The sequence below is a fragment of the Drosophila nasuta genome, chromosome 3, assembly GCF_023558535.2.
Source record: "Drosophila nasuta strain 15112-1781.00 chromosome 3, ASM2355853v1, whole genome shotgun sequence".
In the NCBI taxonomy this organism is placed as follows: domain Eukaryota; kingdom Metazoa; phylum Arthropoda; class Insecta; order Diptera; family Drosophilidae; genus Drosophila; species Drosophila nasuta.
In genome coordinates this window covers 5162308-5187873 of record NC_083457.1, presented here as the reverse complement: position 1 = coordinate 5187873, position 25566 = coordinate 5162308, and the positions used below count along the sequence as shown (strand labels likewise).

Below are 25566 nucleotides of genomic sequence, written 5' to 3'. Positions count from 1 at the left end.
AGGATAGTATTTTCACTAAGATAAAATTTATGCTTGACACAAGATAAAGAGGATTACAAAAATGTATTTACAAGACTTGTATTTTCGCTTAAGGTATATTTAAAATTGACCTCTTATTGTATAAGAATTATAATAATAAAGATATTAGAAAGAGTATTAAAATAAAATAGTGTACTCATATGATATATTTTTTCGAAAAAGTTGAAAGTGAACTTGCTATGAAAATATCTAAATGTTGTTACACTCATCCCAAGCATTCAAAAAGGTTGTGAAGCCAATGCTAATGCATGTTGCTGCCGGTCAGTGGAAAAGCCACTTGAGTTGCGCTCGACAGTGGCTCTCAAGAGTACTCGGTCAAATCAATTTGCGGTACGTTTATTGAACTTGCCTGTGCTGTGCTGATGACCTGCAGGCAGCAGCAACGAGCTGTCTGTAGTCGCCTCGACCCGGGCTGCTACGACTTCGACTCGGCTCTGTTCTGACCGTCGACCGTCGACCATCGAATGGCAGCCACTTCGACTTGCACTTAATGTGCGATTGGCCGGCAGCTCAGTAAACTACAAGGAACAGCATACTTGAGAGGCTCTCTAGAGGCCTTGCGGCAGTCAACAGTTTTGATTTGGAGGGCACGTTGGCAACTTTGGACGAGGGCAATGCTTAAAGGCGCTCACATTTAAGTTAACTTTAAGAAGGCACTAAACCAGAGTAGAGTAAGGAAAACAGATACGAAGAACGCAGGGCGAGTGAAACACAATTCGTATGAAATTAATTGACCTGATTCAGTTTGCAGCTCAGCTTACAATTAATTACATGCTGTGGGTGTACTTGTACTATGTGGTTGGCGAGGCGCTGAAATTGAAGAAGCTTCCCTGTCGTGCCAGGCAGACGCCAGAGGGCGCCACAAGCGCGTGCACAGGTTCACTGTCAAAATTAATTACCAGCTGCTGGATTTTATTAAATAAAATGCGCAAAATGTATAAAAACACCACACACACAAACACAGAGACTCGTGGAAAAAAAACCGAAAAATCAGAAACGAAGCCTCGGGCTGAAAATGCCACTTGCCACAGACGCGGCCGCAAATGTTTGGCTACGACTGTTGGGGCATGAGGCATAGAGGGATTGAGAGCGCGAGAAGTAAAAGAGAGATGAGAGAGAAATATACACGTAGAGGGAGAGAGAAAGAACGAGCGAGCAAGAGTCAGTTGCAATATGCAAGCAAATTCTGAAGTGTTGATTTAAAGTACGGTCGACGTGCAGAAAGTTTGTTTATGAAATGAAATTAACAATTTGGCTTTTTTGGTTTTACTATAAAGGCCACTTCGTGAGAAGAGTTTGCTCCCCCTACTTGCCATGACTGGATTAAAATAAAATTACTCGCATGTTGATCTAAAACAAATACCAATAGCAAAAATATTTTTTCCTCAAAATCAAATGTAAAAACCCTAAAAAAAGCTTTTTACGGGAGTTAATAATAAAATTGTGCATTTGCAACGATATAACATGCAATGTGTTATGTGCATGAAATATGTAATGGTTGTGAAATTTATAGAGGGAGCATAAAATATTCAGTGAGTGTTTTAATTATTAAAAACATAAAAAATGAGTACAGGGTGACATTCTCACTTATTTCTTCTTGTTATATTTAGTTTTTAAAAATTGCATTAATTTACATTCATATTTCAAAAAGTCACTTCTAGTGTCGATCACACAGAAGTAGCTCTTTTTTTTGATCGATTTTTGATTTATTTCATAATGACTTTTTAGTTTATGTTTTGATTATTGCATAATGATATAAATAAAGCACATCTACAATTTATTTATTTAAGAAAATAAACAATAATTACCAAATATTTGTTTATGAAATTTAAACTACAAATTGGTTATTTTTAAATCGTTTGGCTGTCCCTCTTTGCATAACAATAACTTAGATTATGTGTTGGATAGTGTTTACAAATTAAATAACTCTATAAATTAAATTAATTTATTACAAAATATAGAAATTTAAGGATTTAAAAAGAGACATTTGTTTAAAGAATTAAAACTAAGAATTGGGTTTCTTTAGATTGCTTCTCTCTTTGACTCAAACATTTTCCAATTCATTTTTGAATTATCGATTTTTTAATAGGAGAATACAAAATGTAGTTCGTTGTACGAGTAGTTGGCCAACCAACTGCATATCCAAATGTGGCTGCAGCTCGACCGCAACAAAAACTGCTGACTTAATGCTCATGTAACGAGACCAATTCAGCCTCTTCCCTCTTGGCTGTGCAACTGTGCTCTTTAACAAAATGTACGCACTCACACAATCAGATGCTGAAGTACACACTAAACACACACTCACAGAATGTATACAGTTTACATACCTTGAGCGTTCACGCTCCTGTTCGTCCTCATCCTCCATGATGTCCACATTGCCACTCGAGCTGAGCAGCGCCGACAATGTTGCTGCTGTTGATGTTGTTGTTGTTGTTGGGACTGTTTTTGCCATTGCCGCTGTTGCTGTGGCACGGACACCAAAGCCAACGTCACAGACACCTGCGGCTATAAAACTGTTATCGGGCATTGTTGCTGTTGTTTTAATGCCTGCTGACAGTTGCATGATGCTAGTTGTTGCAGTTGTGCCTGTTGCTGTTATGGCTGCCGCTGCTGATGCCGCTGCTGATGCTGTTGTTGATAATGCATGCGGCAATAAATCATGCCTGCAGGATAAATCACTCGACCCTGCTGCCGTTGTTCCACCCACATTCAGCAGCGGATTGATCTCGTGGGCCAATGGCTGGGTCACGAATTTGGCTCGCCTCACTGCTGCGAAAAAGGAAGCAAAAAATACACAACATGTTGATTAAATAATACATGCTATTGAAATAAATTTAAATTAAGTTTCATTTTCGTATTCGGCATAAACTAAGTAAAACAATCCAAAACTTTGTTCTGTTTCACAAATTGGCAAAGCAACTTCCGGCAACTGCTGCACGCCGTTAGAAGTGGGTGTTGCATGTGCCCCAAGGTGGAAATGTACTTGTGTGTGTATATGGATGTATGTATATATATAGCCACTAACAGTATTTGTTTTTGCATTTGCAAAGTTTTGCCACGGCGTAATGCAACAATGTCGTTGTCGTTGTTTTTTCTACAAAAGGTTTGTTGCGAATTTGCGAGCAAAAGTTTGGCGACTGCTGTCAGAGGGCAAATGTAACAGCTGCCAACAGAGTGGGTATGATTTTGTAGCTTTTGTTCTAGGCAAAAAGGTCTCGCACAGGATGTTGCGGTGCCAAATGACAAACAAACTAAATCAACATATTGTGATTATATATATTCTATTTAAGAAGCTTTTAAAATTCTCTGCATCAACGTCTTCAAAATTGATTGATATCAAAAAGTGTTAAATTTTCATACGCATGGCACAAAGTCGAGCTGAAAATGCTGTCGAAATTTGCCAGAAAGTTGAAATGCCCGTTTGGCACATCGACTAACTGACCAACTAAAAGAACGGAAGGAAAAGGAAAACCTCGGAAGGAAGCGACTGTAATGGCATCTTTCACTTAAAGTTGCAGCTGCTGACAAAACGCGAGGAGAGTGTTGAATTCTGGCCACTCCAGGACATGGTCAATTTGAAAATATTTACTTAAACTTGGACAGAGTACAAGCACAGACAAATACACATACAGATACATGGACACTCCCACACATTCATTAGACTGTGTTGAATGCATTTTGTAGTTGGCTGCGTGCTATGTCGTGGTTGCCAGCGTGTTGCAACTTTTTGTAGCACGCTAATGGCGTGGTCTACCACAGGGACTGGCACAGAGAGACTGCAGCAGGGACAAGGACTGACTCCGAGTGACTGCCAAGCGGGATAATGGGTTGCTTTTTTGTGTCGCAGCTGAAATAATTAACGTGCATATTGAAATTGGAATCGATGCAACTTTATTGACTGCAATTTACAGCACTTTTCATGTGACACAAAGGGAACGGAGTCGTAAGGCAACAACTTCCACGGCAGTTGCCACTTGTGTAAATCTGTCACGTGCTTTTTGCGGAGCGACAACAGAAGAAGAACAAAGTTTAATGAGTTTTGCATGCAGCTGACGCGACACAAAGTACCAGCTTGTGGACATCCTGCTGACGTCTTCTGAGGAAACTCACAACTGGCAACTGGCAAGCGCCAAGTGTGAACTGCCAAGTCATCATTATCGTCAATAAAACTGTCGCACATGTCTCGACTCGCATCAAGTGCATGTTGTCCTTGGCATGTCCTTGCCGCGACGACATCGTTGAAAGCTTTTAATGTCCCTCCTCCCCTCTCTTCTTCTTCAAGCCATAAAGTACAGGCCAAAGTCGCTAAGTATGCCTGCTTAACTCTGACATTTTAACACGCAGCGCCTATTTATGCCAGCTGATAATGATGCTTATAATGATAATGATAATAATGACTATGTCATTCACTACAAATTGTTACATAATTGTATGCACACACAAGCTGACAGGCGACCAAAGAGCAAAGGTGCGAATGATTGATTAATATCGATGACACATTTGAGTTGTTGGTGCATACATTTTTGTGGTCGTTAAGTTGTTCTAAAAATAAATATTAGTGCCAATTTGTATAATTTTATTTTAAAATACCTATAAAAGATCATCCTATTATCAGACACCAAATATAAAAAACAACTAAGAAAGCTGCAGTTGAATAAAAGCAAAATATTGGATTATTCTCAAAATATACAAAAATAATATACCATATAGTACTAAAAAGATATACAATACGGTATATTTGGTATGTTTATATGGCACTACATTCAAGATATACTATAGAATGCAAAATATACCTGATTGTCAGGCGAAGCAACTAAGACCCTTAGTAACATAAGTAGATGCTTTTGGCCATACAAAAGTATTTCTTTAATAACTTCGGCAATTTTTTTCTGATCGCAACTACATTTTCAGGAGTCACAAAGACTATAATTAATATACAATATTAACTAAATAGCTAAATAAAACAGAGAAACTTCCTTTGTATGTGGTGTGTTTTGTAGTAATAATTGAGCTAAAAACCTGATATTCCTAATTCCACATGTTGTTGCTGATTTTCTGCTCGCCTAAAGCTAGAATAATTAAATGTAATTAAAATAGAATTCTAGCACTAGTTCCACAAATTACTGACACACTGCCTTATTCAATTAAATAATTACGCATTATCAGAAATTGTAAATTAACACTAATTGCATTTCACACCTTTGACTAAGAGCTTTCTTACTTACCATGCGTATTGGCGGTTTGATATGCTGGCGGCGGTGGCAATGTGATGGATTCCAGCGTGGAAGTTGTTGCCACCATGTCGTCGCTTTGTGCTGTTGCATCGATTGTAGTGAGCAGCCGATGCTGATGCTTGGCAGATGGTTGTAAGTGTATCGTATGATACTTTACCAATGGCTGGTGACAGTTCGTGGCAGCAGCATGAACTGGACTGGATGTTGCTGGCGCGAATGGGAAGTAAATCGTTGCTGTTGCTGGAGCATAGCAATTCGGTGGTCCAGCTGCAGCTGCAGCTGTGAGTGGCAAGGTAGATGGGCCGCTGAAACGCAGCATGCTGCTCGGCACGGCGACAAAATTCTGTGGTTGCTGCTGTTGTCGCGGCAAAGTTGCTGTCGATAATTGCTGCTGCTGTTGCTGCGATGCTGCGTTTATGTAATGCAAGGACTGCTGCTGCTGTTGCTGTTGCTGTTGATTATGTTGATGTTGTTGTGGCAACGGTGCATATTTCAGCAATGTATTGCCATTCGTTGTTGTTGTCATTAGCATGACATCCGGTTGGTGCTGCTGCTGGTAAAACTGCTGCTGCTGCTGCTTTTGTTGCTGGTGATTCAACTTACTTGGCATCGCATTGTGTAACAATTGACAGGCATCTGCTGACCGCAGGACATTGGAAAGAAGAGCAAAATGGACATGTGAAAGTTGATTAACGACTTACAACGATTGTTGTAATGCTGACTATTCAATTTATAGCCATTCTCGCACTCTTCAAAAATAAATATTTTCTTTTGTCACCCACCTTCTGCGTGTTCCAGCGACAACTTGCGTTTCATGCTCGACGATGTTGTGGTCTTCTGGCCATATTCGTAGCACTCATTCAGGCTCGTTTCGCTGTTGGCCACATCGTATTTGCAGCCCTTACAATTTGCCTGTGAATGAATTATTTATTTTTGTTTAAGATAAGCAAATGGAGCATTTAATGGACATGCATAATTAGGAAATATTGACTTTAAATGAATTTTAATAAATGCGAATAACTCGTTTACACTTGATTAAAGTGATTCAATTTTTGTTAATTAGCCTTCAACTGTTAATGGTAATTAATCAAAAGCATAATTAAGCAGCTTTATTGAAAACGTCATTATCGAAGAGCAACCGTCAAAGATTCGAGAATTGTCTTAAAATGTCAATGAAATTGTCATTTGCACATTTAAGTGATGGCAATTCGAATGACACGACTAAGTTTTGTGTCCTCGTTCTTGTCTTGTCCTTGTCGTGGTTTATAACCAACAACGTATGTGCTTGTGTGTGTGTGTTCCTATGTGTGTGTGTGTGGCTGCTGCGCTGCGATGCGAAACGTTGTCATGTTGCCATCATGTTAGTTGCGGTTCTGTGGCATCATGATGAGATGCTGAGGCAATCACACACACTAACACAGCAGCACACCAACACACGCACACTCTTAACTCACACAAATGATATGCCACTGTGACTTTGTGGTTGCCCAAAAACCATTCACAGTGCGTGTCATGATAATTGCAAACGGCAACGGCAACGGCAACGACGATGACGATGACAATGGCAAAAGGCGAAACGCCAACGGACAACATGCTGATAATAATTCAAGCAATGAACGCATGTCCCCAGAGTCAACCGCAGGGCTTATCAATTGCCAGTGTCCTGGGGACATTCGAGCAATATGCGGTTGGTCAAAACGAGGAAGAGACTAAAGCCAAAAATTCTTGGTTGTGTCGTCAACATGCTGCAAACTGTGATTTGCCTGGATTGAATTAAGCCCTAATGATTCGATAAATGCATGCAAATATCAGCACAAGACTTTGATTCATTTTAGCAGACTTTAAAAATTTGAAACGTAACTTTGCATTTATCCCTAGGAAAAGTTGTCTCAAAGCTAGCAACTTTCCTATTTAGTAACAGCAAGGACTTTGTTCATAATAATGAGTACTACGATTCTGCTTAAAGCCTCAAACTCAACTCAGGCTTCAAATAACTAAATAGTAAAAAGCATTCAGAACCTATTTTAAAGTGTAAGTTGAATAATTATAAATCAGTAAAAATAATAATAAATTTGATAGCGAATAGGTAAATATAAAAACATTTATATAAATTAAAAAATGCTGCCCAAATAAATGAATAAACTTTGACATATTTGTTAAATTTAAAATTGAGAAACATTGTTAATCAACTTAATACACAACCGAATTAATCGCGTAATCAATAAAACAGAAAATTCCATCAATCTTGCAATTTCCTACTTTTTACATACAAAGTTTTTACAATTTTCCATCGTGGCTCGTAAAAAAATCAATTACATTTCTCAGTACGCCACTAAGCAGGAGGAAATGAAAAGTTATGGCATGCTTTTAGCTCTGACCATTTCGCAAGCAACCGTTTTGCTGTCGAGTCCGAGCATATAATTTTTAAAGTGGAACACTCGTTTAATTCATTTAAATTGGCGCACTCTCGACTTGCGAGTTTCTGAACTAATTTTGACCTGCATCTGGCAAAGCAAAGTTTTTTTGGGCCACGCTTAAAGTGTCAACCTTGAAGGTTGCGCCGCTGTGTGTCTAAACTTTTCGCGATGACAGTCAAAGTTTCCCTTCATTAAAATCAGCGTCCTGTCGGCAACGTCGAGGAGATTCACTGCAAAGTGCAGCGCAGGTCCATTAAGCAAATTTGCTTTCAAAATGAAGTAAAATAAATGTTAATGAATTGCAACAAAGCGAAATTAAACAGCGCTTTTTATGCATCCATCGAGTTTCTGGACACTGCGAAGTGCAACCACCAATCCCAATTACAGGACACTTGTTTACATTCGCCAGTGGTCAGATGCATATTTAACAGAAAACTTTATTGAAAAATTGCCAATTAAACAGAAATTTTAAAAACCAAAACAAACAATTGCGCGAATGACGAGTGACACAAAAATGGACTTCAACTTTGGTGACCATTCAAGAACAAATATTTTTCAATGTGAATATCCTATTAACTTGATTGAATTGATGAATTCTGTAATACCCTTTTTAATGTCATTTTATTAATTTTTTGCCGACAATTTAAATAGAATATATTTTCAGTGAAATTGTAAAAAGTGGATAACAATAAAACAGCTTAAAAGAAAAGAGAAATCTTGCCAGAGTAAAGTGTAAAGATAATGAATAAAATATGATCCCTCATTTTGGTTAGCTTTATTCTGCGACTATGAATGAAAATGCCGCTGTCAAATCACCGGAACTCATAGCTCATAGCTTTAATAAAAATGTCAGTAGTACTCGTGGATAGTAAACAAATGAGTTACAAAACTTATGCACGAATGCACAAAACATGCAAACAAGCAAAGGGATTGGCTCTAGCTCCTGGTTTCGGTTGGGACTACAAATTATATATGTATATGGCGTGCGACAGGCAACTTTCTGTTATCTCAGTAAATAAAAAAAAAGTACAAAAAAAAGTTACTTGATTTGGAAAAGCAAAGTATAAAAAAATGAAACATTTTGGACAGCCCGCAATCTGTAGCACGATCCCAAAAACAAACATAAAAAATTTCTTTCCGTTTTTTGCTCAAATCAATTACAAACTTTCAGTTGCCGCTCAAATACCAAAACAATCGCCCATCAGGCACCCAGCATTTCTCAAAATGGGTTTGTAAACTTAAAAGGTTTCTGTTGTCTTAATTAAAACTCGTTTTGCCCTATCGAAATACAAAATCAATGTGGAGTGTAAGTACATATTTCTAAGGTTGCTCTCAGCCTCAGTAGCAGTTCACAAAACCAAACCCCAAAAACCCAAACTAAATGCGTTTGAAATGAGCTGGCTAAATCAGAGATGGTAAATGGAAGGCTTCAGGCTCTGGTCAAATTTCAGCAAGCCAGTCAAAGAACTAATTAACAATGAAAACTGATGGCAAGGTTCAATATTGTTGGAAATTGGCAAGAAAAGTCGGCTTATTATCCCACAGCAATTATTTCACATTTCGTAGTAAGAAAGTACATTGAAAACTTATGGGAAGATTCAATACTTTTGGAAGAAAAGTTGAGCTTATTTCCCTGAGCAATCATTTTACATTTTGTAGTTCTTAAAGTAGCTCTTACAATATTTTTCCCTCCTTTCTATATTTTTAAAATTATTAAACAACAAAATATATTTCTTATCATACAAATAGTTTTCAAACAAATATAAATATTTGGATAAATTTAAAGTAACAATTTCATAAAAAGATTGAACAACTTAAATTGTTGAACTTGGTGTATCAGTAAAGTAACTCTCCCATTTTAACAACTGACTGTGAAAAACTTGGTAAAAGGAGCAATAAAAACTACTGGCAGGAAAAATAACACGTTGCTTTTGTAAGAACGAAAAGTTTGAGCGCAAAAATACCAACAGCTAGTGAAAGTTTTTTGGTTTTTAGGCAACATCAGCCTCAGGACTACGCCCAGCATGGTTCTCACTCAGTCCAGTCTAGTCTATGGCAAGTGACCGACCGAAACTGTGGCCATGAACAGGATACATCAGAGTGCTGTAACTTTGTCCTAGGGCTTGGGTTGCGAAGGCATAGTAAATAGTTTGGCCAAGATTTCAAGAACAGTTAACTATTATACGAGCTGAGTGAGATGTCTGACAGTGAACAATGCTTGCCTTGCCTTCCCTTGCCGGTGAACAAGTTTGCCGTGCCAGCTTTCTAGGCAGGCAATCGAATTAAAATCCATAAAAAGTGAACACGATAAAGTTTGAGTAAGTTGAGCTGCTTATAGCTCAAATACTCATTTACAATGCGCAGCTGTTGCATCAATCATACGCACTGTTGACTATTTGACTTACCCCATTGCTAGCTGAATGACGTCGCTTTGTCATCGCTCCCGTCGCTGACGTCTTCTTCTCACTCCCGCTGTCGCCTGACGTTCGCTGCAACTGACAGCAAAGCCGAATGTACGTGCATTGCAACGCCTCAGCAAGCAACGCACCAAGGCTAGACAGGCACATCAGCATCAAGGGCACGCCGAAGAGTGCGTAGAATATCGTTGCTAGTTTACCAGCTGCTGTGCGTGGCGTTAGGCTGCCATGGCCTGGAATGCAAATAAGCGTAAGATAAGATATGAATCGAGTTCATTGTCTGGCATAAACCAATTGGCTTTAATCTGCTCTTCATCTCCCGACGACCACCAAATACAGAACTCAGCTGAAAAGCACTCTATAATATATGGAGTAAAGACTTTAACCATATGCAAATATTTTGTCTGTGGCAACTGGCAATGGGGCGTATACGTAATACGCCTGATGCTTGTCTTCGTTCGTTGTGGCAAGCATTGAAGCAACCGGAGGCAAATGTCAATATTTACAGTTATTACAGGCCCACGCCATAAATTTTAATGCCCCGAAAACATAATAAGCAGTTGGCCATGATACTCAGTGAAATGCAAATGATAAACAGTAAACAGCGAAAGCGGCTCAAAATGAAAACTTGCGGAGCTTGATCTGAAAAACTCACCAATGGTCGTTATCACAGTCACCGAATAGAGTAGAGCCTCGCTGAATGTCCAGCTGTGTGTGTCGCCGGTGAAAGTGTCGTAGCCAAAATGGCCCAGAGCACTGGCACCGCCAGCAGCAAGTTGAGCCGATGTTGCACCACCTCCGCCACCTGGCCGCGTTGCAGCAACAATGGAGCCCTCGAAGCGTCGCAGCTGCTCGTGCACCAGCATCGTCCAATTGCGCTCATACAGAACGTTTAGTTTCTCTGCAAATAATGGCACAATTAGGTCAACATAATTGGATAGGGTTAAGTGTTTTGGCCAATTGCCAGTTGCCAACCAAGAAACAAAACGAAAATCGAAAACCTGAAAACTGAAAATGGAATACGAAACGAAACGAAGAGAAAATAATCGTAATAATTATGCAATTTTGTGTAAAATGCAATGACAACCTTTTGTCGTCTGTCTAACACAGACTCGGCTTACGACCTTTGGCCAAGTGGCGCACTCTTGGCAATCTCATGGCTAGACCCTCCACAACCCTGCTGCTCCCCTCCATCCATTGATGGCTTGCTAAATGTCTTGAGGCGATGCTCGCATTTGATTTTGCCTTGCCTTTCCAGCAAATTGTAGAGATAGATGCCGCATCTTGTTAACAACATCAGTAACAAACAGCAAGAGGAGAATCAAGAATCGTTACTTGCCATTGCCAACGCCCACTTGACGCCATTTGGCCTTTCTGGGCCACAACAGTCTGAAGCTTCGGGCCCCATGGGCACAATTTTCCTTCTAACCCCCCTAGCAAACACAGCCACCCCTTTTCTACATTGAACATTGAACATGAAATGAAACACTCGATACTCAACGCATACGCATAGGTCATATATTGGTGATGTGAAGATGCTTGGGAGCTGTAAGTAAATACCAAAGTACATGAGTTTAAGTGTTCAAGACGTTCTAGACGAACACTGCTCACATACTGAATACACTCTGTAGTCATTTTAATAGCAAATTAGTTAGAAAGTGCTCGGTGCTGTATAGCAGCATTTAAAGCAGCTTCTTTAGTGAAATCTAACTTGATTGCTTTAATTTACAAACAGTAACTAGACACACAATTTATTGTCTTTAAATTTTAAACAAACTTATGTAACTAATGCATATTTTCCTATTTCAAGATATATCGAGATATATCGATATTTCATTTTGTGGAAGTTCGTCTGATTATTAAAAGTTTGAGTTTCTCAAATTAAATTTTGTTCTTAATTTTCCTTTTATTTATCCTATGATTGGGCATATCTCGTGTTGACTGTTGTCATATGTTATCGCATTAATTATCTTAATTAAATGTTGCTATCATGAACTTAATCTGGGAAATTCGTCATTCTATACTTTAGAACACATGCGAGGTGAAAGTCACGAATTTGTCAAATAAATTAACTGGCTAATTTCGAAACTTTATCTAAGGCTTATGCTGTGGCGGAGGCCGACATCATTAAATGAATAGTCTATGATATTAATCATACGCCAGGTGCGTCAATTTCAAATACAAACACCGTGTAAATTAATTAGCTTATTTATGATGTGAAATTTTCATTAAATCAACATAAGCTCTTGCGCACACACACACAGAGAGACAGCGACAGTCACACACATACACACACACACTGAATTAATATGCTTTTGTGTTAAGTGCCAACGGCAGCTGTAATGGAAGTGCCAAAGTAATTAATATAAAATAGATCAAAATTCACTGCTATTAGTTCGACGACAAGTTATATGCAAGTGCCGCGAAAATTCACGAAATTTGTTTTCCTGTGGTTACCTAAATATTTGGCTATGCAAATATTTTGTTATTATTCAATTTATGCATTGGAAATTGCATTCCATTGACTGCGTTTCTCTTTCTGCTTCTATCTCCGTCTCTGGCACTGTCTCTGTCTGCGACTGTTTTGGTTGTGTCTGCGTAAATTTAGGTGTGAGTTTATTTCAATTAAAATATTGATATTTGCTTGGCATTAATTTCCATTAATGAGACTTAATGTGGGTTGCCCATTATGAAATCATGCGTAAAATACTGAAATTTATGTTCACTGCGGGTAATATTTGCCGCATAAATTCTATGCCCGTTACCCATTGGATACCCATGGGGTAGATTTTGGTTGCTACCTGAAATATATTTTGCAAACAGAGTAAAGTATTCCAAAATTTAACTACATAATAAATGTATCTATAAATAAATAAAATTTTCAAAATTGTTGCAGTCATTCTTTGGCAAATACTCCTTCTCGTGAATTCCCTATTGCATGCGGAGCTAAAATAATAGCATCAAATTGCACCTCATAGCAATCGATACAAATGACAATAAATCATGTTTAACAAACAAGAAAAACACGGCCTTGGACTCTGCTGCTGCTCTGAGGAAATTAAACGTAATACAAAATTTACTATGGCCTTACTAAGAAATACATTGATAGCCTTTTGAATTGAGTTTATTAATTGATTTCATTTATACTCAGAAATCATATACTACAACAATCATGACGGGTATAAAAGGTCTCATTTTTATGTTTAATATTTATTACAGAAATTAAAATAAATTTGTATTTTCATAAAATTCGTAAATTTATTGTAAAAGTCAAATTTAATTTTAAATTCCAAATTTTGACTATAAAAATAACATAATAATATTATATTATATTATTTAATATTTAAATTGAATTTAATAATTAATAATAGTTTTTCATAAACAGTAACATAAAAGATTCTTATCTCATAAGTTTCTTCTAAATAATATATAAGAAATTAAGAGGTCGCAATAATATATTTGAAATTATCATGACCCTTATTAAAGTTATTCCTTATTGTAAGCAGCCAACAGAAAGTCTTGAAATTTATATTCAAATTAGACTACAAAATTCTAATTTCTTTCTTAACCGAGCTGTGTTCACTCACCCGTTATGATCCAGAGTTCACGAAGGCAATCCTCACGGCTTTTGGCAATGACTGCCGATTTGCTCAGGTCCTGCGGTGCTTCGAGCAGAGGAAAGATCAGAGCACCGAGCACAGAGTAACCAGTGACTAGAATTACAAGACCTGGCGATGATAGCAATATCTTCAGAAGCTGTCCCAAGCATCGCTTGGTGCCATTATTATTGGACGATGTGGCCAAAGCCGTTGACTTCACGTCTGTGGCATCATTGAGATGCAGCTGCTCCTCGTCGTCGTCGTCCTCGTGTTGATGGTGAGGATGTTTTTGCTGTTGTTGTTCTCGATCGTCCTGATCATCGTCGTTGTCTTCGCTTTGATTGCTCCTAATCGCCTTCTCAACGTCGCACATGATCGCAAACTGTTTAGCATTTGTGGCTGTTGCTGCAATCGCTTCTGCCGCGGTCGACGAAACATTTAGTCTGTTTTATTGGGCCTGCACAAACGTTTCCGCTTTCGCTTCCTCTTCCGCTTCCGCTTTAGCCCAGCTTAACATTTGATTCATAGTCACAGTGCAGTTTGTCAGCCATCCGCTTACTAATTACAGCAAAGATTTCTCATCATTCTGCTGACGCTTTGTTCTAACTTTTCCACAGCCCTCTGTTCTGTTCTGTTCTGTTCTGTTCCCCTCTTTCCAATGCAACTCGGTGACTTCTTCTTCTGGATACCGCCTCCTACTTTGCCATGAGCGTATTATGTTTTAAGCTGTTGTTGACTCGCTTTTACTGTCGTTGTCGTTGCTTCTGCTGCTGCTGCTTCTGTTGCTGTTGCTGACATCGCATTTTGCATTGTTGCTCGGTCTGTGCTCTTCAATTCTGCACTTGGTTTGTACTTTTAAAGTTGTTGTGCCAGTTTATTCCCCTTCACACAGCCAGCTTTTGCATGCCTCGCTCGCCTCGCTCGTCTCCTACACCTTCGTCTGACTCCTGTAATAGAAAACAAATGCGAGTATTGTAATAGTTGTTGTTGCTGTCGCTGCAGTTGTTGGCTGCGTTGCTTGTGCTTAAGTGCACTTGAGGGCAGGTTAAGCGCACACAACTTGCTGGCAAAGTGAAAACACACTAAAATTTGACACTTCACTTAATCTAATTAGCAACTCTTAAATACTCACAATATTGTGAGCCAGCAGCCAACACACATAATTGTAACCACATGTGAACATATGCTCGCAAAATAAATTATAGTTATATTAATAAAGTCGTTCTCATTCAACTTTTCGAGTCAACTTGTGATTATAATTAAAAGCACTTATGCAGGACTTGACTTATTTACCCAATTAAAGTACCCTCAACAACTCTTATGCGTTGTTATTAGAGATGCTAAGTTTATATGGTCATTCCGGATAGATATTAGATATTTTATATTTCAAAAATAATTGTATTCATTTCATATTATCGATGTCAATTGATGAGATTTTGCACGTTTTAAAGTCGGCGTTTTCTTCTTTGAAAAATTAACGATAACATCAATAACTTGAGAATCAGTTCTATTCGGCTATTGTTCTGTTCATTTAATACGCTCTCGAACCTGAAACAACAATAAATTCCGTAATTTCAGTAGTGTATCACGTTTAAATAGATTATGAAGTAGTCAATTTGTCTAATAACATTGTTGGTGTCTGTTCCAGTCTTTATGAACTGCAACATTGCAAATCCAATTTGAATGCATAGTTTGAAGCAGTGTTGGATTAGTTTACGAACGATGGAAAAAAATACCTTCATCGTTCATTTTTGTTCTATAGTTCAATTTTGTCCATTAGTTTGTTGTTGTTCACTTTTGATCTTTAGTTCACTCTTCTTCACATGTTTCGTTTTTGATGAGTCGTTTTTTTGCGGTCTGTTGTCTTCTATCGTCCAGTCACTTAAACTCATGTGTGATACTTTTGTGCTTTCAGTAAATTGAACGACTAACCATAATGATTGAACGATGTTCACACAATAATATTGTTGTGCACACATATCTTGCGATTTGTTAGAATCGAACATAGTTTGTGTATGTTACAAAGACAAGAAAGTAAAAAATGGTTTAAAGACGTAAATAAAGGCAAAGTATCGAACCTTAATGTCATGTTACTCAGAGATTTTGTGATAATAAAAAGAAGTTCATAAAAAATAGAATAATGATGTAATGATGTAATTTAACTGAGCACCATTTGAACCGATTTCACCAACATAGCCTAAATATTTTTATGAATAAGTGTTAATCAGAAAGTATCAGTAAAACCATTACGATTGTTAAACTCTCTATTGAATATCTAACATACTTGAGAGATCCAGTTCCGCAATCAAACTATGAGCATAGTGTGCTTAAGAAATAATCTACTCTCACTCTAAGTCGCACTCGCTAAGCGCTATCGTTGAGCATATATTTCAATAGTCGCATAGTCGTATTACCATATAAAGCGTTGACATATCTCATTTAGCTCATTTAACTAGGGTCGTTAAGATTACCAGGCGTTTACAATGGGCCCCATTATCGATTAAGGCCATTAAAGGGCGTCATACTCGTAAGGCATTAAAACGATAACAATGGGAGGTCGTGTAATACAAATTGAATGTTGGCAGACCGAAAGGAAAGGAACCGCACTCGTAATGGCAATTGTGTCTGGCTCACACATCAAAGAACTAATCATTATGGCATAGAAGTTGAGGCTCGTCTAATAACACGCTTAGACTGCTTCCCCCGGAATCAATTAAAGCCAGACACAAGTATCGAACAAGTGCGATGGAGGTGTCTCCCAATTAAATACGATGATAGAAGCCACATGCACAAAACAGCGATTAGGGCTTGTTTATTTTATTGATTTGACACGGCGCCCCGTTATCAATGGACAAAAAACATTTGGCTAGCCTGATCCGATGTGATTTATATAATAAAGGAGCAGCCTAGCTGCAGCTGGCTTAAGCAATTTACTTAATTGGAAAATAAAAAAAGAGACTGGCGACTGGTAGGTCAACTACTTGGCTCTTTAACAAAAGGCGCTTGTTATTTGTATATGGTCTCGATTCTTTTCTCTTCTTTTTTTTTTTATTGCCAAGCGTGCATAATTAAATTTGTGGCTAACGTGGCGTATGAGCAACTTGACTTAGGGTTGGCTAATGCAAAATTAATGTCAATCGCTTCGTTCAGCGTGTCAGCATCGACGTCGCAAGCAATGGGCAATGCCCTTTTAATTGTGCTTGGATAACATTTGAGCTTGGCTGGCAGGCAACCAAGCACGCACGACCCGGACAACGAGTTGAAGCATGAGGAGCTGAAGGAGACAAGGAGGAGGCAAAAGAAGTTGCAACCCTTGAGGCGACAGCAAAAGGCAAAATGTCTGCCGGAAGTTATCCCTTTTAGTCAGATTGAAATCAGCTTAGTCCGGGACTTAATTGAAATGTTTGCATTTCACTTTAATTAAAGTGTTTGGCCCAAGCCAAAAACCTTTTAACACGCAGCAAAAAGAGGTCTGCTTTATAAACTCGGAAGAGAAAAGGGAGTTCTCCTGTTAGTTGATTTCAATGGCATTTTTCTTTCATTTCATTGCGCGCTGTTTTTCGCACGTCATTTTATGAAGTTGCTGCAAAAGTTTTAATAGTTAAACGAAACAACTTTGCTCTGCCATTGCCAACAACTGCAGCGCTATAGCTCAAGCCCCTCCCTGCATGCCTCACTCCTGACTGAGCCCTTGCCCATCGTGCCATTCATTTCCATTCATTTCCTTTTGAGCGCTTTTCTTTGGCTGGAGCCAACCGTCTGGAGGGGGTCTGCCTTATTATGCAATATTTATTATTATTATTTATAAATGCAATGACAACAAACGCAGTTTAATTACAATTTTTAAACTCATCAAATGCAGCAGCCACAGCACAGCGCTCTGTAAACGACATCCAAGCGACGCTAATGGCTATCCCATTTCTCCAAGCTTTTTTTAAATCCAATTTTTGCTTCATAATTTTATAACACGCCAAGCGCCAAGGGCTATCCTCCGGACACCAAGTCAACCTTCACCCTCTTCACCCCCAACTCCAACTCCAACTCCAACTCCAACTACGACTGCAACGTCACTCCTTTCGCTTCGCTCTGCCTTTCTCCCAATTGTCGTCGTTCTCTTTCTCGTTCTCATTGTCTCTGGTTCTGTCGTTGTAGTTGTCGTTGTCGTTGTCATCGTTGTCGCCTATTCCCAATTTAATTGCTGCGCTGACATTTAGCACCAGCGTATAAAACGTACAAGACAAGACAAAACGACTAAATAACATAAATGGAAAAGGACAAAGCAGCTGAAGCTTAAATATTTTTGGAATTTTCGTTTGGTTTTCATTTTATTTTTTTGGTTTTTTTGTTTGGGATTCTTTCTTAAAACAGAGTTTAACTAATCAACATAGAATTATAAATTGTAGCACAGTATTACTTTCAAGGCTTCACCAATTCAAAGTTAGACCCTAATCCCATTTAAGCGAAAGGATTAAGTAGCATTTAAAATGCTTTATGGATTTATTTTTACTTAACTGACAATTGTAATGTTTATGCTTTCTGATGTAACAGTATTTTACACACAATTTTAAATTGAAAATCCACTAATAAATGATTACATACTTTTAATAACAATTAAGTAATCATCATTGCAGATTAACAAATATAATTTTTATACCCGCTATCTATAAAGTATAAGGGTGTAATTAATTTTGAGCCTGCAGATCATCGAATAAGATTTGTCTAACACTTTGCTAACATGGTATGAGATGAGAACTTAGTTAGTAGACCAAGTAAAGAGCACAACTCTTTGCATTTCAGACAAAATTGGCTTCGATATTCATTGACCACAAATTATATGCAATTAAGAATGTTGTGTGCTGTATCTGCAAATCCGTCAATCAGCCAAGACGAAGTACTAAAGTAACTTTTAAAACTTGTTAATAAAAGAGGAATTTCAAAAAGTTGATGAGACTTGGAAAGCTAAATTCATCAAGCATTTAAACTTAAATTAAATGTAAAATTCATGTTAGGATACTTTTGTTGGGACGTGAGTGCAAAAGATGCTCAGGTTATTTGAGCAAAGCAATGAAAGCAATACGAATAAGTTGAATTTATTTATAGTACTTATATCGCGCCATCTCTCCTGCATTCAACTGATGGCATAATTTTGTGTGCAGTCAAGTGACTATAATGAAAATTAAATGCGTCAGGCGGTGGGGACAGACACGCAACAGGATTTTCCAGGATATACACTTGCGGGCAGGAAGGCAACGAAGCGTGCACGGAACTTTTAACACATTTGCCCAGTGAATAAAAGTGCAGAGGTGTGAGAGAGGCAAAAGCACACAACAGATACAAGCAGCAACAAGAACAGCAACGTGAGAAAACAACAGCAATAACAATAGCTAATAACTATGCTATTGAGCGCGGCGGAAGGAAAACACTTGAGAGGGCCAGATCCTGGACATAATTTAAAATAAAAACAGCACCAAAGCTCGGAAAGTGCCTAGAACATTAGCAAGCAAGAGCAAAAGCTGCAAAAGGATAACACAGGATAATGACGATGTTAATGCAATACAAAAGTGCACTGAAAGGAAATGAGCAAGATAAGTAACGAGACCCGTGACAAGTCCAAAACTGACCGAAAATGTTGCAGTTACCCCCAAAAAACTTTCGCAAAACACAAACGATGTTCTTTCTGGCCAGGCCTGGTTAAAGTCGGGCTGGCGTGCTCATTAAATACGCTCAACTTGGCTAAACTGCAACAGACTTAATTATGTTCTAAAGTCTCGGGTCAGCCAACAAAAGCGAAGCAAGAAAGTTAATACCCTTTAGGCCAAATAGCTAAGGTGTATGCGTACCCTTAAGCGGGTAATATTACAATAACAAAAGCCATTGAACTAAAGAAAGGTTTTAATTAGGCTATAATATTGTGTTTTGAAATTCGTTACACATTTAACCAGCACATTAACAGACCCTATTTATACCCTCGAACTAAGACAACACAATCAACGTAAAACTTGCGGGGCACTCAGCGCACTTTTGCCGACGCTGATTAGTTTTTCGAGTGCCTCAAGTGCGAGTCAAGCAGTCAAGTTGCCAACCATCCAAAGAGTCAGTCAACCAGCTACGAACGAGTCCGTCAGCAAGTAGCCGCTGGTCAAGCGTGTAAACTTTGGCGAAACAACAACATTTTCTTGCAACAAAAACTCATTAAAAACGGCACAAATGCAGCTGCCACAAAAATATGAGGAAAATAGCAAAAAGGAAAAAATCCCTGGCAACGCTAACTAAATGGAAAATTCACAATAATTAGATGCAAATTTCATAAGACGCTTATAAAGGCAGACTTTACGCCATGTAAAGGGCAAATTAATCACAAAGACGAGCACAAATTAGCTAAAATACGGTGTAGTAAACGAAAACAAAATATTTAAAAACAAAACAGAAATGTAAAATTTGACATTTTAATTGGCTGACAAAATTACAAATTAATATTTAAATAGTCACAAAAATATACTTTAATATAACGTTCTGAAATATTAAAAGTATTCTTCAACTTTAAGCAGATTTAATTTGCAAATTTTATGTTTTAATGTAATATATTTATGCAACGTTTGAGTCTTCTCCACTCACCATTTCACTTTGAAAGTCACTCGACATTTTTATCTCGGCAGAAGCAAAACGAGGTCAAAATGTCTGTCGAAATATTATAAATGTATACAGCCTTTGGCATATTTTGCCTAACACCTTCCGTTTTGGACAATTGAATTGTCGAGACACAGCCGACAGGCAGCTGCTTGCTACTGGTCACCTTCCAGTTGCCAGTTACCAGTTGCCGGTTGCCGGTTGCCCGTTGGTAGTTGGCAGTTCAACTTAAACTTGTTAACTTTCGTAATTAAATTGTTAAACATCAGTTAGACTTTAATTGACTACCGGTGTAGCCAGTGTAGAGCTAACAACAGTCAGGCAGGCAGACAGACGGAGCACGGTAAAACGAGGACATTCTGTTTGCCAGCTTAACAAAATTCCTTAAGTGCCAATTTAGCAGCAATTTGCTTTTGTCTTAACACTTTTTTGAAAGACCAAGCAACTTACAAATTTAATGTTAATTAAGCCAAACTGTAAGCCATTGCAATTTCCCATAACAAACAAATGTTTTCTCTGAATTCGCCAGACGCCAAAGACAAAAGCCAATAAGTTTTCAACTCATAAAAGCGTCAAGAAAAATGTAATCGAATAAAATCAAAGTGTTCGCCAATTGAAGCCTGAAACCATTTAATAGTCGCATAAAATGCACAACTAACAGGTAAAAAAAACATTTGCATAAAAGCCCCTCAACTTTACGTATGTATGTATGTGTGAATCGTTGATAATGTCATTTTAAATGCACTTTATGCTCGCTTTGCCTCAGCCCAATGTCATTGAAAACATGCAGATTTCTCCCCAAGCTAATCCTTTGATATATAAACTGCAGCGATTTGCATAGCTATATGTGTGAATAAGCGACAATCCACTGGATCTTAAACACTTTGATTGCTAAGCTTAAAACCACGTTACGTATACGCAATGTACGTATATTACGTTGGGACAATTGTTAGCTTAAAGCTGCAGGAGAGCATTACAACGTAACTAAACTTCTTCATTACATACTAAATTCAAAGTATCTTTAAATAAACTAGTTACATTTAATAGTATGTGTTTATTACCACGTTACGTATACGCAATGTATATTGGGAAAAGTTTTAGATTAAAGCTGCGGGAGAGCATCACAAAGTAACTAAAATAATTTATCAAATTAAATAGACTAGACACATTTAATAATTTTTATTAAAAACCTATTTACGTATACGTAATATATTACGCTCAATCTAACATGCAATTGGAAGCAAGTTTCAGCTTTAAGCTAATCATTACAAAATAACTTAACTATTTCATTACACTAAATTTTATGTGTGTTTTATAGACTAAAACCATGTTACTTATGCGCAATATATTATATATGACCCAATATTATGTTGAAGGTTAGTTTGAACATACAACTGAAGCAAAAGCATTACAAACATTCATTGCGTTCAATCCAATAATCAGTTTTTAGCTTAAAGCTGCAGAAAACCACCATAAAATAAATAAACTATTTCACACTAAATTTTACGTATGCTTAACACTTATTTCAACCAATGTTACGTATACGTAACATATAACACGTTAAAACCAATATTCAATTGGTGGCAAGTTTCAACATAAAATTGATGCAAAGCATTACAAAGTAAATAACTAACATTTTATGTATGTTCAATTATTTTTACGCAAAATATATTATGTTCAATACAATATTCAGTTGGGGACTAGTTTCAGCAATAAGCATCGCAGTGTACCTAAATATTTCAATACACACTAAATTCTAGCCTGCACACATTTAATAGTTTTTCTTTTGGAGAAAAAAATGTTTAAAGGTGTTTTTATCGCAGACATAAAGTAATCAACTCGTCTGTGGACGTAATTGGTTTGTTTAGTCTGTTCTAATTGTTTGTCGCCAGCATAGCAAGGCAATAATTGGTCACGTTGACCTAAGACGTGTCGCCCAGTAGCTGAGTAGCTAGCTATCCATCGCATGGTATTTGTCGCGTTTGTTATTGATGATATTTCCGTTAGCGTTTAATTTGATGCACGAGTGCCTGTAATAGCAGCTAATGATTGAGTGTTAATGGAGCGAACGTGGCCCGCAAGGAATCAAAGCGAAATGAAGAAAACGTGTCTACACACACACATACACACACTATACATGTGTAATAATATAACAGCTGACCTCATTGGTGTCTGAAGAGAACGATGGTGGATAAAGATGACAAGCTGGAGGGGAGAGGCATCTCATAGTCAGGGTGTCCAGTCAGTGCAAACAAAATGCGTTTCAATGCGTTGCTGCCGTTAAGCAAAAACCAACAGCAACAACAACAAAAAGAAGCGGAGCCAACATGTTTGCAGATTGGGGCAAAGCCTGGTCGCAGATGCAAACATTGAGATATGCACCGAAAAGCACACACACACACACACGCTCACATGCGTTGGCAAGTGTGTCATGGACATGCTCGGTTTGTATGTATTTGTGTGTGTGAACAACACAGATACACGTGTAGTAACACAACGACAACTGTGGGCTGGCAGTTGATGCTTTACTGTTGGTATGAAAAAAGGCGCATACTAAAATGGCGATTCGAAGGACAAACAAACACACTAAATACACACAAACACCACACACCACACTCCACATGCTCACAAACAGTAATTGTGCCTGAAAACTCTGGCATACGCATTTATGCAAGATTGCAATTATGATATAAAATACTTGTTGGGCTCGATAAAGCGAAAAACAAAAAAAGGCACAGAGCCCCGCTGAATAAAATGTGACCAGATAACGTAAGATTCTTCACACAGAGTGTGTGTACACACATACTTGTATGTGGGCGAATTGAATGGCCAAAGCCTGACCGCCAACAGCATTAAAGTTGAGTTTTGCACACATGAATATTTGAGTCAATGTGTCAGGTGCTAATCACCAAGGTCATAAAGAATAAGGGATTGCAGCATATGAAATATGACAGGATTCCACATAATCTTTGACCTACAACAAAAATCAATAACGGGTTTTTAGCTGTGAAAGAGAAATTGATGAGATGCAAATAAATTTGATTAAGCTAATATACAAAATTGTAATTCAATACTCATGAATCAATTTATTTTCCATTACATTCTTTGTATTAACTCAATGGAGTCAACGAATTGGCTTTAAGCTGCCATCCATCAAAGAAATACAAATAAATTTAATAAAGTTTTTATACTAATTGTTATAATTGTACTAATTAAACACTTTTTTAGAAATGGGAAAATTACAAGAGTAAAGAGAAGAAAATAATGAAACCAAGACATTTTCCCTATGTATTCTTAAACAGATTAATAGATTTTTAGAATTCTTAATTGCAAACAAGAAAATTGTTGCTTAGTTGAGTCATAATACTTTGTGAAATGCCTGTCAGATTAATTGACGAGTTTCAAATAAATTTGATTAGGCCAATATAAAAAATTGTAACTAAATATGAAAATTCCTTCTCTTTGTTTTAATGTCAGTCGAACTACAAATGTAAAAAAGGTCAAGAGAAAAAGGAGAACAGACCTCCTTCCTACTTAAGCAGATTATGTAGCTTAACGAAAAAATAAAAAAAAGTAAGGAATAAAATACACTAAGGGACAACAAGGGACAACAATTTGATTATTGAAAAAAATTGTAATTTTGACAAAATTCTCAAATATTCATTTCTTATTTTAATAATAGTTGAATAATAATTCTTAACATTTTTGAAATCGAAATGCAGCAAATAAAATTGATATAAAAAAATTATAACTCAAATCTGAAAATCCATACTCTTTGTTTTAATGCCATTTGAATTATAATACAAATGCTTTAAATGCTTGTCAGGCCAATTAACGAATTGAATTTTGCCAGACCATTCGAGTAAGCTGACACTTTGAGGAAGTAGAGGCAAGCGGACAAAAGGGCAAGTTGGTTAGCGACTGCAGCGCATGCAAAACTGTCACAGCGTTAATTGAGTTTGACACTAATGAGCGTGCAATCGTTGGATAATTGATTTATAAATGTCCCTATCTCCCCGTTCCTCTCCTCCTTTGCTCTCCACTGCCCAATTGAGCTGTGCACTTGAGTTTATGACGTTGTTGCAGTTTTGTGCTAATTGGGTCAGGCAAACAATGAGGAACGAACAGTGACGACGGGGACGAGGACGAGGACGAGGGCAACATGTTAAAATACGCCAAATTATTTGAAGGCTGCTGCAGTTGCAGTGCCAGCACATAATTCAAGTACTTAGGCTGTCACACGAAATTTGCATTTTCCTAAAATACATACAACTTAAAGAGAGAGGATGAACGGGGGTGAACGGACGTGGCTAATGAACATACCTAAACATGTGCCCATAAAAATCTCTCTTGAAATATGTGTGTTTGCGGGCAACATTGGCATAGACAACAACAACAATGTCATTATGATCATCATCATTGTTTGTGGGCGGCTCGCCGCAAGCGCTAATTCCATACAAATTGTAATTAATTTGAATTAATTATGTTCTACTTTCCACATGCCAAAAACAAACACTCGCTGCTTTGCTCAAGCCGAACACACAAGCACAAGCACAAGGCACACAACACAGCACATGTGAGTGTGTGCGCGTGTGATGTACCGAATGAGACATATATTTTTTTGTTTCCAGCTTACTAAAGCAAAATCCAACACAGACACTGAAACACACATAGATAAAACCACAAATGTGCCGCAGAACGGAAGGATAAAGAGAACTGCGCTTGGCTCGGCTTGTCGGCATTTGGCAAAGCTTCCACAGCTCATGATTTTCATTGCCTACTTCTCTGCGCAACATAAATGAACTGAACGAAACGGAACGGAACAAAAGCGCAATGTGTCTTAAAGCAGCGACAAAAGCAAATGTTCATAATTAGCAATTAAGCTTTAACTTAAGAGGCGACGGCAGAACGAGTTTCCATTGAAAGAACTTTAAACTATGAATTAAACTTCTATAGTTTTATGCTGTAAATTCAGTTCAGAAGTTCATAATAACATACAACCTTCATGTACTAGTAAGTTAAGTTTGACAAAAGTGTGTTCCTTAAACATTAGAAAACAACATTTTAGTTTGATACCACATTTTTGGAACAAATACTGAAGTTAAAATTTCATTAAACAGATATAAATTAAAATACTTTCTTGGACGGAGTTGAATTTTTTAAGAAGCCATAAACAATTTATTAAACATGAAATTTTAAACGTAATTTTGAATAAAAGCAAAAGATCGATAGC

At 37.6% G+C, this 25566-nt stretch overlaps 1 protein-coding gene across 4 annotated transcripts in view; it reads right to left on the bottom strand.

Moving 5' to 3' along the window:
* Positions 1–25566, bottom strand: part of LOC132789828 (ataxin-2 homolog) — a 48221-nt gene that overhangs the window by 2296 nt on the left and 20359 nt on the right. For all 4 annotated transcript variants that reach the window (XM_060798112.1, XM_060798114.1, XM_060798115.1 and 1 more), the window contains 6 exons: positions 13695–14653; positions 10763–11008; positions 10096–10340; positions 6056–6185; positions 5265–5909; positions 2367–2808 (listed from right to left, as the gene is read on the bottom strand). In XM_060798112.1, coding sequence (XP_060654095.1) covers positions 2367–2808; positions 5265–5909; positions 6056–6185; positions 10096–10340; positions 10763–11008; positions 13695–14079 — 2093 coding nt within the window. In that variant the 5' untranslated portion in view covers positions 14080–14653. The remainder of the gene's footprint in view (positions 1–2366; positions 2809–5264; positions 5910–6055; positions 6186–10095; positions 10341–10762; positions 11009–13694; positions 14654–25566) is intronic.